The 14,371-nt window shown below is 42.4% G+C and overlaps 1 protein-coding gene across 1 annotated transcript in view; it reads left to right on the top strand.

Moving 5' to 3' along the window:
* The window catches only part of Pamr1 (peptidase domain containing associated with muscle regeneration 1), an 88,592-nt gene that overhangs the window by 64,753 nt on the left and 9,468 nt on the right, over positions 1-14,371 (top strand). Inside the window, exons 7-8 of the mRNA XM_057780977.1 lie at positions 10,719-10,931; positions 12,614-12,680. Coding sequence (XP_057636960.1) covers positions 10,719-10,931; positions 12,614-12,680 — 280 coding nt within the window. The remainder of the gene's footprint in view (positions 1-10,718; positions 10,932-12,613; positions 12,681-14,371) is intronic.

Genomic DNA, 14,371 nt, shown 5'->3' with positions numbered 1-14,371 from the left:
GCTGTATAGTTAATGGACTTTTATGTGATATTTCTATCCATCCATATAGCAGTCATTGACCATGGCCATCTCCCTTCAGCCTTCTTCCTCCTCCCTCTGTTTCTTGTTTCATGTAGGGTGTGTATGGAGGGGGTGTTTTCCTAGTCAGAGCTCAGCAAAAAGTGTTCCCCGCAAATAGGAGAAATAGGTAAAGACATAGAAATTACTCACTAGCTCAGCTGCTCCCACAAACATGGGATGGAGCCAACCACGTGGTAAGGGCCACCTGCTTTAGGGTTTCTCAGGCTCTGGGTCCATCTGCCTGTTCCTTGTCCCTGTCCTCTTGGCTTTTGTTTTGGCAAATGAAGTCACGGAGACCGTACTTAATGCAGGAGACAGATCTTATGTAGATCCTGGGTTAAGAGGTACCCATTAGAGTTGGAATGGGCTGTGAAACCAAAGAATTAACCTGAAATGGGCCAAGTGGAGGGTGGTGGTGGTGCACAACTTTAATGCCAGCACTCTGGAGGCAGAGGCAGGCGCATCTCAGTGAGTTCAAGGCCAGCCTGTTCTACAAAGCAAGTTCCAGTGCAGCCAGGACTGTTATACAGAGAAACCAAATAAAAAAAAAATAACTTGAAATGGAAACAAGCATTCCTGAGGCCACAGCCCCAGAGGAACTCCAGCCCCAAACACAGGCCACAAAACTCCTATCTTTCTTAAAGACCTGCCTTGGGGAACATTCTTCACCTGGTTTCTACCAACTTCAAAAGTTGAAAATGTCTCCTTTGTAAACTCCAAAGCATTCTTGCTGGCATCCATGTGCTAAAAAATAAGTTTTTCTTGAGGCAGGGTCTTACTCCTGTCAACCAGGCTGATCTCAAGTTTGCAGTCCTCCTGCCTTGATCTCCAAGTCCTGAGATTCCAGGGATGACCACTGTGCCCAGCTCCTCTCGTGTGTGCGCGCGCGCGCACGTGTGCTTATACACAGATTTCCAGATGTGCATGTAGAAACCAGAGTCAACTAGGCATGTTTCTCAGAGGCCATTTATCTGGTTATTCAACAGTGTCTCTTCCTGACCTGGAGTTTTCCCTTTCAGCTAGCCTGACTGCTTAGAAGGACTCAGGGTTCCTCCTGTCTCTTCTTCTCCATTACTGGAATTACAAGCTCATTCCATACACTTTTTCCATGTGGGTTCTGGGCCTCGAACTCAGGTTATCATGTTTGTGTGGCAAACACTTTCCTTCCTGAGCTCTTCTGCTGTGTCTTCAGTCCTATATCCATCTTGACTATGACCCAAAAAGCTCCTGCAATTTGGGGGAAAACCAAAGAAGACTGTAATATCCAAGCAGATCCAGAAGCAGATCCATCAAGTGTCTCCTATCACAAAAGTGGCCCACTTACTCTATCACAGTAATATGCCAGGTTGATTTGAACAACAACAACAAAAAAATTAAACAGCTAAGGCTTTCTGAAAAATTGTCAGTGTTGACCGTCTCTTGGACACGGGCAGTTTTAAATAGGCCATCCAAGCACCGGAAAGTAGGGTTTGAAAGACACAGTGTACCAGAGGCCCAAGACAATACTGATTAAGATCAAATAGCCAATTAAGGCCCAGTCTCCAAATTGCTGCCGGATGAATAAATAGCAGTGTGTGCCATCCAAGCCAGCTTCACATGGTAGCACCTCATTCACACCCACACAAGGCTGGAAAACATCAGGGAAGCAGAATTCTACTGGCTGGAAAGGGATAAAAAGAGATTTTGGTGAAGGTTGTAACATCAGCTGGTGTCATTATTTCTGTTCAGTGAGGACCTTCAAGAGAGTAAAACACACTTGTTTTAGTCCAGAAGCACCAAATTCAAGCATGAACCCAACAACAAGAAAAGTGTGGAAGAGAAATAGGCCATCGTCTGCTTGTCTCTGAGCACTGGCTTCGTGCTGAGTCAGGTCTTATTTATTTATTTATTTATTTATTTATTTATTTATTTATTTATTTATTTTTTGGTTTTTCGAGACAAGGTTTCTCTGTGGTTTTGGAGCCTGTCCTGGAACTAGCTCTTGTAGACCAGGCTGGTCTCGAACTCACAGAGATCCTCCTGCCTCTGCCTCCCGAGTGCTGGGATTAAAGGCGTGCGCCACCACCGCCCGGCCTGAGTCAGGTTTTAGAATAACCTTAGTGAGGAGGCTAATGCTTTGCCCAAACAAAGACCGAACTGTTACAGGCTCTTCCCTTGATTTTGGTGAGGTTGGGTGGATATAAAGAGTATGCTGAGAATTGGAACTAACACCTTCCATCCCAGCTCCTACCACAGCTAGATCATAGGGTGACGACTTGTATTGACTTCAGACCCGTGTCCTTTGTCACAATGCCCTGAAATTCTCACAGGGAGAGAATACCAACCCCAACTTTTGCTCAGTGGGTAACTCTGCTTTCTCAAGTGACTAAAATTTGCCAAAAAGCAAATATACTTCTTCATTCATCATTTTGTGTTCATTATAGACCATTTGTGAAATTAAGAATGACATAAATAATAACAATTGATTAATTAAAAATAAAAAGAAGCAGAATAAGAACAATAAAAATAGAAGAAGGTGTTGAGGAGATTAGACAAAGGTCACCACAAGTTTATCTAGGGGTGAAAACATTTATTTTATCCAGACCCAGACTATTTTATATATCCTGTGTGTGTGTAATCCATACATGCATACACCTAGATACACACTGACTATATGACTATGAGACCGAGAAACCCCATCATCTGTTGTCTGTAAAGTGGTGACCCAGAAAATCTGGTGATGAAGTTTGAAGGTCAGAGAGCCAATAATGTAGCTGGGTGAACAGAAGGCTAGAGGGCCAGGGCTTCCCAAGCTTCATGAAGAACAGCATTTTCCCCAGATGCTGGTCATGAAACTACCATGTTTGATTTTGGCTGTGCTGCATTTTGGGCTTGCTTTGGTCTCATCTCTCTTTTCTATGGGAATGTTTACTCTGTGCCAATATGAGAAGTATGGATTTTTTTTAAAATTTCACAGTGGCTCATATGTCCCAGAGTTTGTCTTAAGTCTCAAAAAAATCCTTTGAGTTTTTGAGCAGAAGTAAGAAAATGAAGATTACTGAGACTTAAGGAATGGACCGAACTCATTTGATTTGTGAAATGGATAAGAACCTTGTAGGGGCAGGAGGGCATGGCATGTTTTAAAAGTCATGTGTATGGGCATGAGTCCTTTTCATTTGTTAGTGCCTTCGTGAGGCCCAGGAGAGGTTGGGCACACAAGTCTTAGTAGAATAAGCCACAACTAACATCACTTGTGTTTCTGGTTTGGATTTGGAAGAACCCCTCTGTCTGCTTACGTGAACTCACGCAACTGCACGAGGCTTGTGCAGAATCCAGCCAGCTAGTTCCAGCAAGGATGGGGGAAGGACTCATGAAGTCCCACTCCTAGCTGGGAAGCTCCTGCAATTGATGACTGCTGGGAAGAGGAGAATCAGTTTTCCTCGGGGATGCAGTCTCTGAAAGTCCCCATGCTCCAGTAGACAGTCTCATATCCATGCGCATATAGGCAACACTAACCAGGTGTGTGTGTGTGTGTGTGTGTGTGTGTGTGAGAGAGAGAGAGAGAGAGAGAGAGAGAGAGAGAGAGAGAGAGAGAGAGAGAGAGAGAATTCAGTTAGGAGGGGAAGGTGGTGGTGGGGTATAGGGACGGAATTGGAGGTGACAGAACAGGGAGCAGACTTGATCAAAGTGCATTAAATTCATGTATGTATTTCTCAAATGATAAAAATGTTTTTAAAAGATATAGAAAAGCACCTGTCAATGCCTTTTTCTTCTTGGCATGGGTGAGGGTCACTTGCTAAATACATAGTGATCGATCACTATTTCTCTAGTCCTCCAACAAGTGACGTGATAGATTTTAGAAAGACAGAGTAAGTTTGTTTTTTGTTCCCAGAAAGCTTTGTAACTACTCTTGTCTACAAATCTGAACTTGGAGTCTGGAGATCTAAGCAAAAGAAAAATGATAAATATTTATAGAAGATTAGTGCAGCACATTAAAATTCTAGATTCATTCATAAAATATACTTCTTCTGTGGACAGGAATATTATATGGATAATGAAAGAAGGGAAGAGGGAGCAGATTGGTTTTCCATGACTGGGCTCTGCCCCAGGGCCTGCTGGGTGAATGGGTGAGGGATGGATGAGGTAGCTCCAGTATGAACTTCCCTCCATCACAGGCAGCGTGACTTTATCTGAATGCAGGAAGTGGTGTTACGGGTGTGTGCCAGTGAACCAGTCTTCCTGAAGACAATGCCACAAGGTCCTGACATATTGTCTAATGCTGTCATCTTTGTGTCCACTGCTTTCTGACCTTGGTCACCTCAGCTGTCAGTAGTGGTTCTTACTGTGCCAATCAGTAGGGAGAAAAGCAATATAACTTAATTTGCTCTAAATCAACTTAAAGGTAGTTCTCAGATCTATAATTGGGAATTCAGTACTGGTCATTGCAGGGGTCTTCTTCATGCTACAGGCTGTATAGAATCATGCTATGTAGACAGCATTAAATCACCTGGGCAGGTAAGGCTTCTTTCTTCATCTTGAGAGATCCTGTTTTCTACACGACCTGAGCAGTTCGGGTACGGTAGCTTGGCTGGGATGCATCTCTGCCTTGGAGCCTGAGAGTGCTTATGGAAGCTGGAAGCCTTCTCTAAGGATTTATCCTCTAACTTCCTGTCCACCTTCCTTCAAGAACTCATTACCCAGTCATGTTCATGGGCTCTGGAACAATTGCCTCACTAGGTTCCCATCACTGTCTACAGAGTCAAGAAGGGAAGGCATGAGGATTCTGGTGCCTCTGGTAAGAAACAGCAGAGCTATCTTAGGCTACTTTCTCCTGGATCAAACATTTGGCACTAGGCTTTTGCTAAAGCACACGCTCCTAGGATCAGACAGTACAGGAACTGGAGGAGACAAGAAAGGGGAGGAAATCAGTCAAGAGTGTTTTCTACTGAATTCTCAAATGCAGCCTGATTCCATAGGCTTCTGGAAAGTGTGAATTAGAGGTCACAAAACATGCCCATCCCATTGGTAACTCTTGGTTGGATAAAGGGTGAGACAAAATCAAAGAAATTTTCCACTCTCTTAAGTTGGACAAGTTAGTTTCCATACCCAAAGACAGTCCTCTGTAGGAAGCAGGTGCCAGTTCTCAGCAACAAGGCACAGTTTGAAAAGTAGAAGGCAACTCTCTTGGGTGGTATAGGGATATCAGGAACCTGGTGAAGGCTCCTGGAGAATCCAAGACAAGAACAGTTTAAAGTTTTCCCACGTGTGTCTGTAAAATGGAGTCATAATGAACCACCTCATATAGTGCCCTTCAGGGAGGGAGGGACTAAGGATATGGATGGCCTTTAACTCTTCATCTGAAACAATCTTTTAGAAAAATGCCCCTCTGATGAATGTTTTGTTCATGCACTAGCATATAAGGGCATGCTGCATTTGATGTGTTTGTGTACCCAGGCTGAGCATAAAAAGGCAACATGCTATTTATTATCCATCATGGGATGTTCTACTTAACAAAGTAGGGACTCTAGTTCCTTTAAGCCAGACATAGGGATATTTTAAATTCTCTATTGGCTATGTCTGAAATATCCTTTCCACTGAGGTGAAATGAGACATAAAGACCTTGAAAAAAAATCAAAGAGAAAAGAATCATGAATCTGTCCAATGTTGAGATACAAAGGTTTCCAAAAGGAGAACACATGGAGGCCTGGGGGTTGCTTTGAAGTCCGTGGGAAGGACCTCTGATGAGATGCGGATGGTCTGTATCCCCCCGGGGAGCTGTCTAACGAGGAGGAGCAATGGTGGGTAGACCAAGTTTTAGACTTCCCTTCAAAAGCATGGTAAGTGGGTGTGCAGCTCGGGAAGATCCAGAGAGCGCAGAGAAGAGACAGTTCTGTCCAGGGGCTGTTTGCTATAGGAGTAAGGTTTTAAGGTTTTAGTATGCAGGATTTAAAATGTGAAAGTAAGACACTGCACTTGGTGCTCAGAAGTCTGAGTGGGCTGACTTGAATTTGAATTTGGAAGCTTGTCATTGGTAAGCTACTAAAGTTCAGGAAACGGAGCGGAACACGGTATTATGCTCTAGAGCAGTGCTTCTCAACCTTCCTGATGCTGTGACCCTTTAATGCCATTCCTCATGTTGGGGTGACCCCCAACCATAAAATTATTTTTCTTCCTATTCAATAACTGTGATTTTGCTACTTTCATTAATAGTAATGCAAATAATTTTTAGAAGATTGAGGTTTGCCAAAGCAGTTACGACCCACAGGTTGAGAACTGCTTCTCTAATAGTTCCAATAATGGGCACTCATTGGGATGTTCTGTAATGTGTTTTCAATTTGGGAAGACGACTTTTAAAAGTAGTTGACAACTTTGTAAACAATTGCAGATATAGAAAAATAAACTTTTTTTTTTTTTTACATTTTCAGTCTAAACACATGTTATACTCCTGCTTTTCGCACAAGAAAAATAAGGTTTTGAGTCATTAATTTTCAATCCTTGTTCATTTAGTAGAAGAATGAATGAATCAGTTCTACCTTTCTGGTTAATTGTTATTATTTGAACTCTTATGCTAGAAGGCACTGTTTTCTACCAGTGCCTAGTGGCTGAAGAGATTTCAAAGAAAAACTTTGTCAATGATCATGCATAATATTAAGGAGATTTTTCTTGGGATGGAGAGCCTATGAGACATTTGACAAGAGGCACAGGACAGCAAATATTGACTTTAGATACTTAACAGAGAAGGGCCAGGCTGTCTTGCCTTATCCTCGAGAGTCTAACAATAGAAATAGCATTAACAATAATAAACAAGAAACTTGTTTGCTGATATTTTAAGACTGCAGATTTTGAAAACAAAATATAAAAAAGCAAAAGCTATTCTTGGAGTTATAAGCCATAGATAATGACTAGCTTAAAATTTATTTCCCTCACCCCCCCCACTGCTTTGTAAATATATGTCCATCTATATGTGAGTTTCTTCATGTTTTGGAGGATTTGAGACTGTGAATCTGTGGATGTTTTTCAGCTACTCTCTCTTAGCACATTGCTTCTGTTCCTCCCTCGCCTCTCATCCATGAACATCAATTTATATACATATTTATTCATTTTTGTATATATATTTATTTTCCTATACATTTTCATCTCTTGGCCATTTAGGCTGAGTTATGATTCTTTTCTTGAAAGTGTTCTTTCAGCTTATTAATACTCTTCAGCCCCATTAGATTTCCTATTAAATTATCCACTGAATTTTTTATTTTGTCATTATACTTTTCCATTTTAGATTTTTCTTGTGGTTATATTTCGAGGGTTACAGTTTCCTGATAAAGCTACCAATCTTGTCTTTGATTTCCTTGAGCATATTCAGCATAGTTTCTTTTTAAAGTGGTATCACAAAACTTCATTCTCTGGGTCTTTAATGAAACTCCTCTGGTCTGTTTCTCTTGATACTGAGTAATGTGGTCTTGTCTTCCTTCTTGGTCAGTTCTGGTTACTACAACAGAATGGCACCGATTAAGTGATTTAACATTTTATTTCTTATAGTTACAGAGGCTAGGAAATCCAACATCAAGAGACTAGAAGATAACTTGTCTAGTGAAGACCTACTTCCCAGTTCATAGGTGTAAGGAAGGCAGGAGAGAGAACTGTCTGGATTCCGCTTTATAAAGACAATGATACCATTCATGAGGGCTCTGTCTTCATGGTTTAATTATTTACCAAACATTCTACCTGTGAATGCCACACTATTGGGAGTAGTTAGGATTTTAACACAAGGTTTTTGAGGGAGACACGAGTATTCAGTCCACTGAATAGTCCATTGGATCCTCACTTAAAAGTATGTTTGGATCTATCCTGGTGATATTATATATGCAATAACTTAAACCAGTAAGTGTTCTCAGAATTCTCTGTTGATTTAGCTGTGGCTTTTCTTGGCTCAGAAGTAAGATGCGCTACATGAAAAGTCTACATATGACCTGATTTGACAAATGTCGTGTTGTAAAGTGTACACACTGAAGCGTTGTGAAGAGTCATATTCTCACAGCTTAGGTAGAGATGGAGATGTATTCCAAATTAGCATCTCTTTCATTCTTATTTTAAAGCCTTCCCAGTGAGAGAAATGAATGACTTTAAAGTTCAAGAACTCCTCAGTGTTCAAACCCACAGTAAATGTAGCAGATGTACGATTCCTGAGGTTCTAGCCCATGCTAAATCATCATGTGGGCATCTATCATATTCTGAAAGTGACACCTTCCAAAGAAAGAGAAAGCCAGCTCTCAGGCTTCCCTGTCCCAAACATCAGCAGAAAGGATTTCTTATTGTCTGCTGAAGCTGCCGTGGCTACAGTTCAGTTCTTCGGTTTTCACTGTTGTAGGACTTGCCTTAAATGACACCCAGCCTCTCTTGGCCATGAGCAAAGGTCCAAATGGAGAAAGAACAACGCTTATATTATACAGACTTCAGCTGTTGATTGACTAATTTGCCATAGATTTAAGTAAAAGCCCCAGCTAGGCAATCTAGTTGGGGATCATGGCCCAAGTGAATAATTCTGCCTCATGAAGGCAAAGGGCTGCTTATCGACTCCAAACTCCAGTTGATGGTTACTTTATGGAAGCGCAGATCCAGGGATTTCAGTCCTGAATTGCGTGACGGGCCAGCAACTTGACTTAAAGCTTCCCAATTACTGTGTTATGATTAGCTGCATAGTTTTTAACATGCAGGCAGGATACACTGTGGTTCCAGCAGTTGTCTTTTGGCTGTGTGCTCAGAACTGAATGCGTCTGTCCTGGATGGAGGGAGCAGCACTGGGCATTTCCTCTGCCTGTTTCTCCCATATGAGAGGCATTCCTGAAAACGTTAACACTGAGCTTTTCTGAGTCCATCTGAAGTGGTGTGCCTTGCTATGCCATCTCAGTATTTTTGAGCAGCTTGCTCCGTGGGGCCCCTTTTCTTACACTTAAAATAGGAGCTTAGGATTCACTCACCAGAGGGGCTGCTTATATTACATAGCCACAAGGCACACAGATTACGATTGATCTATTGCCATATGGCCTCGACAGTCTCCGAGGAGAGACAAGCTACTCATTTGGCTGGTTCTAGCAATTTTCCCAAGTGGTACATGGGAACAATATTTATTTCTTTTAAATTTTTGAATATTTTAAAGGTATTATGTGAATGGAAATTCTTTTCTTGCCTGGGGGCAAGTAAATTAATTCCTGGGAAGGTAATTGGGGCAGTGAGTTATAGAAAGAAAGGCCTGCAGAAGGTACAGTTGCATTACTTGGGGACTGTTCCAGGGAATGAATCTTCGCCTGGGAAGAAATGACTGAAGAGAAGTCAGAGATAGGCACTGGAGACAGGGCTCACTTGTTGCTCTTGCAGAGAACCCAGGTTACATCCCCAGCACACGCCCGGTGGGTCACAACAGTCACGGCATAAGATTCCCATCTTCTGACCTCTGCACACACCCAGCACACATGTAGCCCACAAATATATATATGTATATATGATATACATATATATGCAAACAAACACTCATACACATAAAATACAATAAATACTGTAAAAAGAAACAAGGGAAGCTGATAAAGCCATTGGTCCCAAATTCAATAATTACAGGTTACATTCTTCAGGAGAGTCGCTGTTTTTCCCTAGGCTGGTCATGTTCATTACCGTGTCCTAGTCTGTTTCACTCCGTACCCAACAGAGCATGTCTAGGCTATGGCTGGAAAGGCCCAGAATAGCTGCTGATGTCATTATGACTTTAAGTCTCTGTCCGACAGGAATGAAAGAAGAGAGATTTCTTCATAATGAATGCTCACTGTGCAGATGGAAAGTTCCATTTGGAGATGAGGGAAGTCTGCTGGATCTGCAATTATATTATATAGCGTTATTTGGTGTGTATGGATGTTTTGCCTGCATCTGTGTCAGTGAACAACTTACATGCCTGATGCCTGAAGGCTAGAAGACAGACCTCCTGGAACTGGGGTTATAGACAGTTGTGAGCTACTCTGTGGATGCTAGGAATCGACCCTGGTCTTTTCGAAGAGCAATTCGTGCTCCCAATTGCTGAGCCATCTTTCCAGCACTCCCCTAGCACCCTGCTTCTTTTTTTTTTTCTTTTTAAACAAAACAAAACAAAAAGTTTCAGCATACTGTTTTCTTCCTGGAGATGAAAACTAAAGCCTACATCCATTTTAGATAAGCACTCTTGTTTCAGGTCAGTTTATTTTCTGAGTACACAGCGTAAGTAGGAAACTGGTGGAGTCTGGTTTAGTTGCCTAGGTGTTAAAAAGTGAAACATAAAGGACAATTCGTCCAAAAAACAATAACCATGCAATATTGATTGAAAAGTCTAGGTGACATATTTACATCGTTTGAGCTTTCCTAGCTTCCACAGCTTGAGAACAAAAGGAACAATGTCATGTAAGGCCAAGATTTAGTGTCTAACTGATTTATAATTAGAATGAATGATTTCTTGATTCAGGAATAAGCCATAAAACAAGCCGAAGACACGCTTTCCACATGCTTCCCTAGGCTGAGGTTCCTCTCGGAGTTCCTTCTAAGCAGTGTTGTTAGCAGGCTCTCTGCCACTGTATTTTTAATTCAATGAAATGTGGAGGAGTCTATTCTAAAACCGGATGACTCAGACTTTCAACAGTTCTTTTTTCTTCTTCTTCCACTTCTAGTCCTTGAAGAAAAAAATTGCTCAGACCTCAGAGGCCCAGTCAATGGGTACAAGAAGATCACAGGAGGGCCTGGGCTCCTCGATGAGCAGCACGTGAAAATCGGCACGGTCGTGTCATTCTTTTGTAATGGCTCCTACATTCTCAGTGGCAACGAGAAAAGAACTTGCCAGCAGGATGGAGAGTGGTCGGGGAAGCAGCCCATTTGCATAAAAGGTAACTCGGGATGTTTCTGGATTCTGTAGATGTGCACAGAGTTGGTGTAATTCTTTGGCAGCTCCTATGCCCGCTTTTAAGTTTCTGGAATAATATCTTCTTGTAGGCTTGCCTGCAGATCATTTGCAACTCTTATCTTGGAGAGTATCCTTTCAAACTTGTGCTTCTTTTTTTCTGGGTCCCAAGAAGACCCCACCCTCATCTTTTCTAAGGTGATAGAGAAGAGCGTGTTGGGAAAGATAGCCAGGCCAAGTTGTAGATACATAAATCCAAAGATGGAATTTGTAAACCTTTGCCTAGCTGCTTTTATTGTGTCTCTAATAAAAGAGTCAATAAGTACGTGTTGCTGGGGAGGCTGCCGATGTAGATGGCTAAAAACAAAGACAGTAGACTGTGAAACATCTAGCTGGCAGTTAGAAGGACAAATGAGGAGAGAGAGAGAGAGAGAGAGAGAGAGAGAGAGAGAGAGAGAGAGAGAGAGAGGATCAGTAGTCCTGAAATTGAGAGATGGCGAGGTAGGATCTGTAGCAGTCAAGAGGGATTTAAGGACACTAGCACTCCGGATGAAAGACGGAGAAGTGGGCGTAGATGGATCTGGAAGCGTCTGTCTTATGGCATGCTCAAAGCAAGCCAGTCTAGGAAGTAACATTTAAAATATAGACTGGGAACAGAAAACCCTGGGCCATTGTGTAGGGATGTCGGCGTTCCCCCTTCCATCACAGTAAAGATGCAGTTTCTCCCCGACTTTACCCTTTAGTTGTTCTGGGCTGACGCTGCCTTAACTGAGAAGAAAATTGGGTTCATGTCCTAGATTGTCAAAACCATTGCCCCCCACCCTCCACTCTCTCTGCTGGGTGTTTGTCAACAGCCCGGATCATGGGGAAAGGGATGAAAGAGAAGAGGACATAAATGTGAAAGGGAACAATCACTTTAGACTTTCGCCAGGAGCGACTCTCCCCCGCCCGGCGCAGGGCCTGATCTTTTATTTCATTAAGTATGGGAACGGTGTTGCATATGTCCTTGGAGGTTTTTGTCAACTTTTCTCTTACAAATTAATACAACCAAAGTACTCTAAGTTGCTAATTAGACAAATGTTGGCTGCTGGATTGGGAAAGTGAGGTGGGAAGGATTCCTTTTTTCCCTGGAAGAAAAAAAGAGAAAGATTTCAGTGAATTGAAACTGGGCTCTGAGTTGTCCTCTGGTGACTGCAAGGGACCTTCATTGCGGAGACAGGACAAGGAATGGTTGGTTACTCGGGACTTATTTATAATTGGCCTGCGGTCTGATTTTAAACAAGGACTTCTTAATTCCCCCTGTGGGCTGTATTTTGGCACCTTCACTTTGAGTTTGATCCCATTATGATCTAGCTTGCTAACATCATTCCCATGAACAGATGGCCCTAATCTATGAAGTGCCACTGTCCTAAGTCACCTCGGCAGAACAGTTTTTTTCTTTTCCAGAGGGGACTACTGGATTCTCCAGAGACAGCTGTCAGCTTAGGTGAAAAGCAGCTGAAATCGTGCTAAGTGCACTGTTGACATTTTTCTAATGCATCTAGCCTCTGAGACCGGGGCAATGGATGCATGGTGTCTAGAAGGTGGGAGTCAGGTATTATTCTGGATGCCATGGGGTGAATGGTGAAGATGATAAAGAATCACTCAGTATGGCTTATCTGTTTCTAGCCTGCCGGGAACCAAAGATCTCAGACCTGGTGAGAAGGAGAGTCCTCCCAATGCAGGTTCAGTCAAGGTGAGACCAAGCCCCCGAACTCCACTTTCAGGGCTAATGACTATCTTCCCTTCTCCACTTGTGTTCAGCCAAAGGCAGCCTGGCATTTCTTAGGGACATTTAGTACTAACGGGTCATGAAAGAATGGGGCTTGTTAGATGGAGGCTCGTTAGCCAGCTGCTTTTGGCCAAGAGGTAGCTGCTACTGGAAGAGGTACAAGTTTTACTGGATCGTGGGAAAGCAGATGGCTGATGGGAAGCAGCGAGCTTCCCTGATGATCTTTGAGGAGTTGGAGTTTAGTACTTTCGTCTTCCTGAAACCACTGCTTCTTTATTATGGCGGCTTCTAGGAGCTGGCAAATCCTGCCAAATACTGCAGCCAGCTAGGGGTTAGGAACACAAGCTTGATGGTGGCCAACCAGATGAGGCAAATTGGAAGAGCCCAGGAGCTAAAGATAAATGACCAATCTAAATGAGGGATATGAACTCTTGTATATACCCGATGCTTCTCTCGGGAAGACAGAGGAGGTGGCCAGAAAGACCATTTCTGTTCTCTTGCTTCGTCCTCTTCTTTACTCTCTTTGCTGAAGTTGCACAGACATCTTTGGTTTTCTTCTACCAATCCAAGCACAATTCTGCGTCAGAAACATTAAACTTGTTGCTTGTTCAGTCTGGAATCTGCTCCTTCTGTGTATCACAGAAGCTTAGCCCCTCCCCCCATATCTTTCAGTTCTCTGCTTGTTTCACCGAGGAGAGATATCATCTCTAACTGTCCTTCCATGGTTATTTTCAAAATATTTTATGGTTTTGAGGGATGCACCCAGAGCTTAATACATGCTAGGTAAATACTTTACTACCACATCCCCAGCCCCGAGCTGTCGTCTCAGTGAAACCAGCAGCAACACACGTGTCCTGATGCCACATCAGGCTGCTTCCATTGCCGCCTGTGTTCTCTGTCTTTCACCGTGATTCTTATTTCATTTTAGAGTCCCTGTCTTCTCCTTCTCTTGCCCTGTCTCCTTCCCTCCCGTTCCTCTTCCCTCCTCCCACTTCAAATATACAACTTACAAGTAAAGGAATACTGTTTGCTTTGTTCATGCTTAAGTTTTCTTGCTTGATACCACCTCTGCCACATAGAAGTCATTCAGTTCATAGTTCTTGAATGAATAAATTTGATTGACAGTCACAGGTTCAAAATATGCTTCTTCCTCTCTTTAATCCTAGTTATGTTTAAGCAACTTCCTGAAGTTACTGGACCTTCATTTTCTCTTTTTAAAACCAGAGGTAATTAATAAAAATCCTGGAGAATTGTTGTAAGGATAAAAACCACAAAGGCAAACCGAATTCAAGAACACATTTAAAAAAAAATCATCCACCATGATCTCATCCCAGAGATGCAGGGATGGTTCAACATATGAAAATCTGTCGATGTACTCCATCATTTAAACAATCTGAAAGAAAAAAAAAAGCATGATCATCTCATTAGATGCTGGAAAAGCCTTTGACAAAATTCAACCCCTATTCACGATAAAAGTGTTGGAGAGATCTGGGATATAAGGAGCATACCTAAACATAATAAAGACAATATACAGCAAGCTAACAGTCAACATCAAATTAAATGGAGAGAAACTCAAAATGATTCCATTAGAATCAGGAGCAAAACTAGGCTTCCAGTCTCTCCATATCTTTTCAATATAGTCCTCAATGTTCCAG

This window comes from Chionomys nivalis, chromosome 9 (genome assembly GCF_950005125.1).
Source record: "Chionomys nivalis chromosome 9, mChiNiv1.1, whole genome shotgun sequence".
Lineage (NCBI taxonomy): Eukaryota > Metazoa > Chordata > Mammalia > Rodentia > Cricetidae > Chionomys > Chionomys nivalis.
The sequence above is the reverse complement of the archived record's forward strand: the minus strand, read 5'-3'. Positions and strand labels throughout refer to the sequence as shown.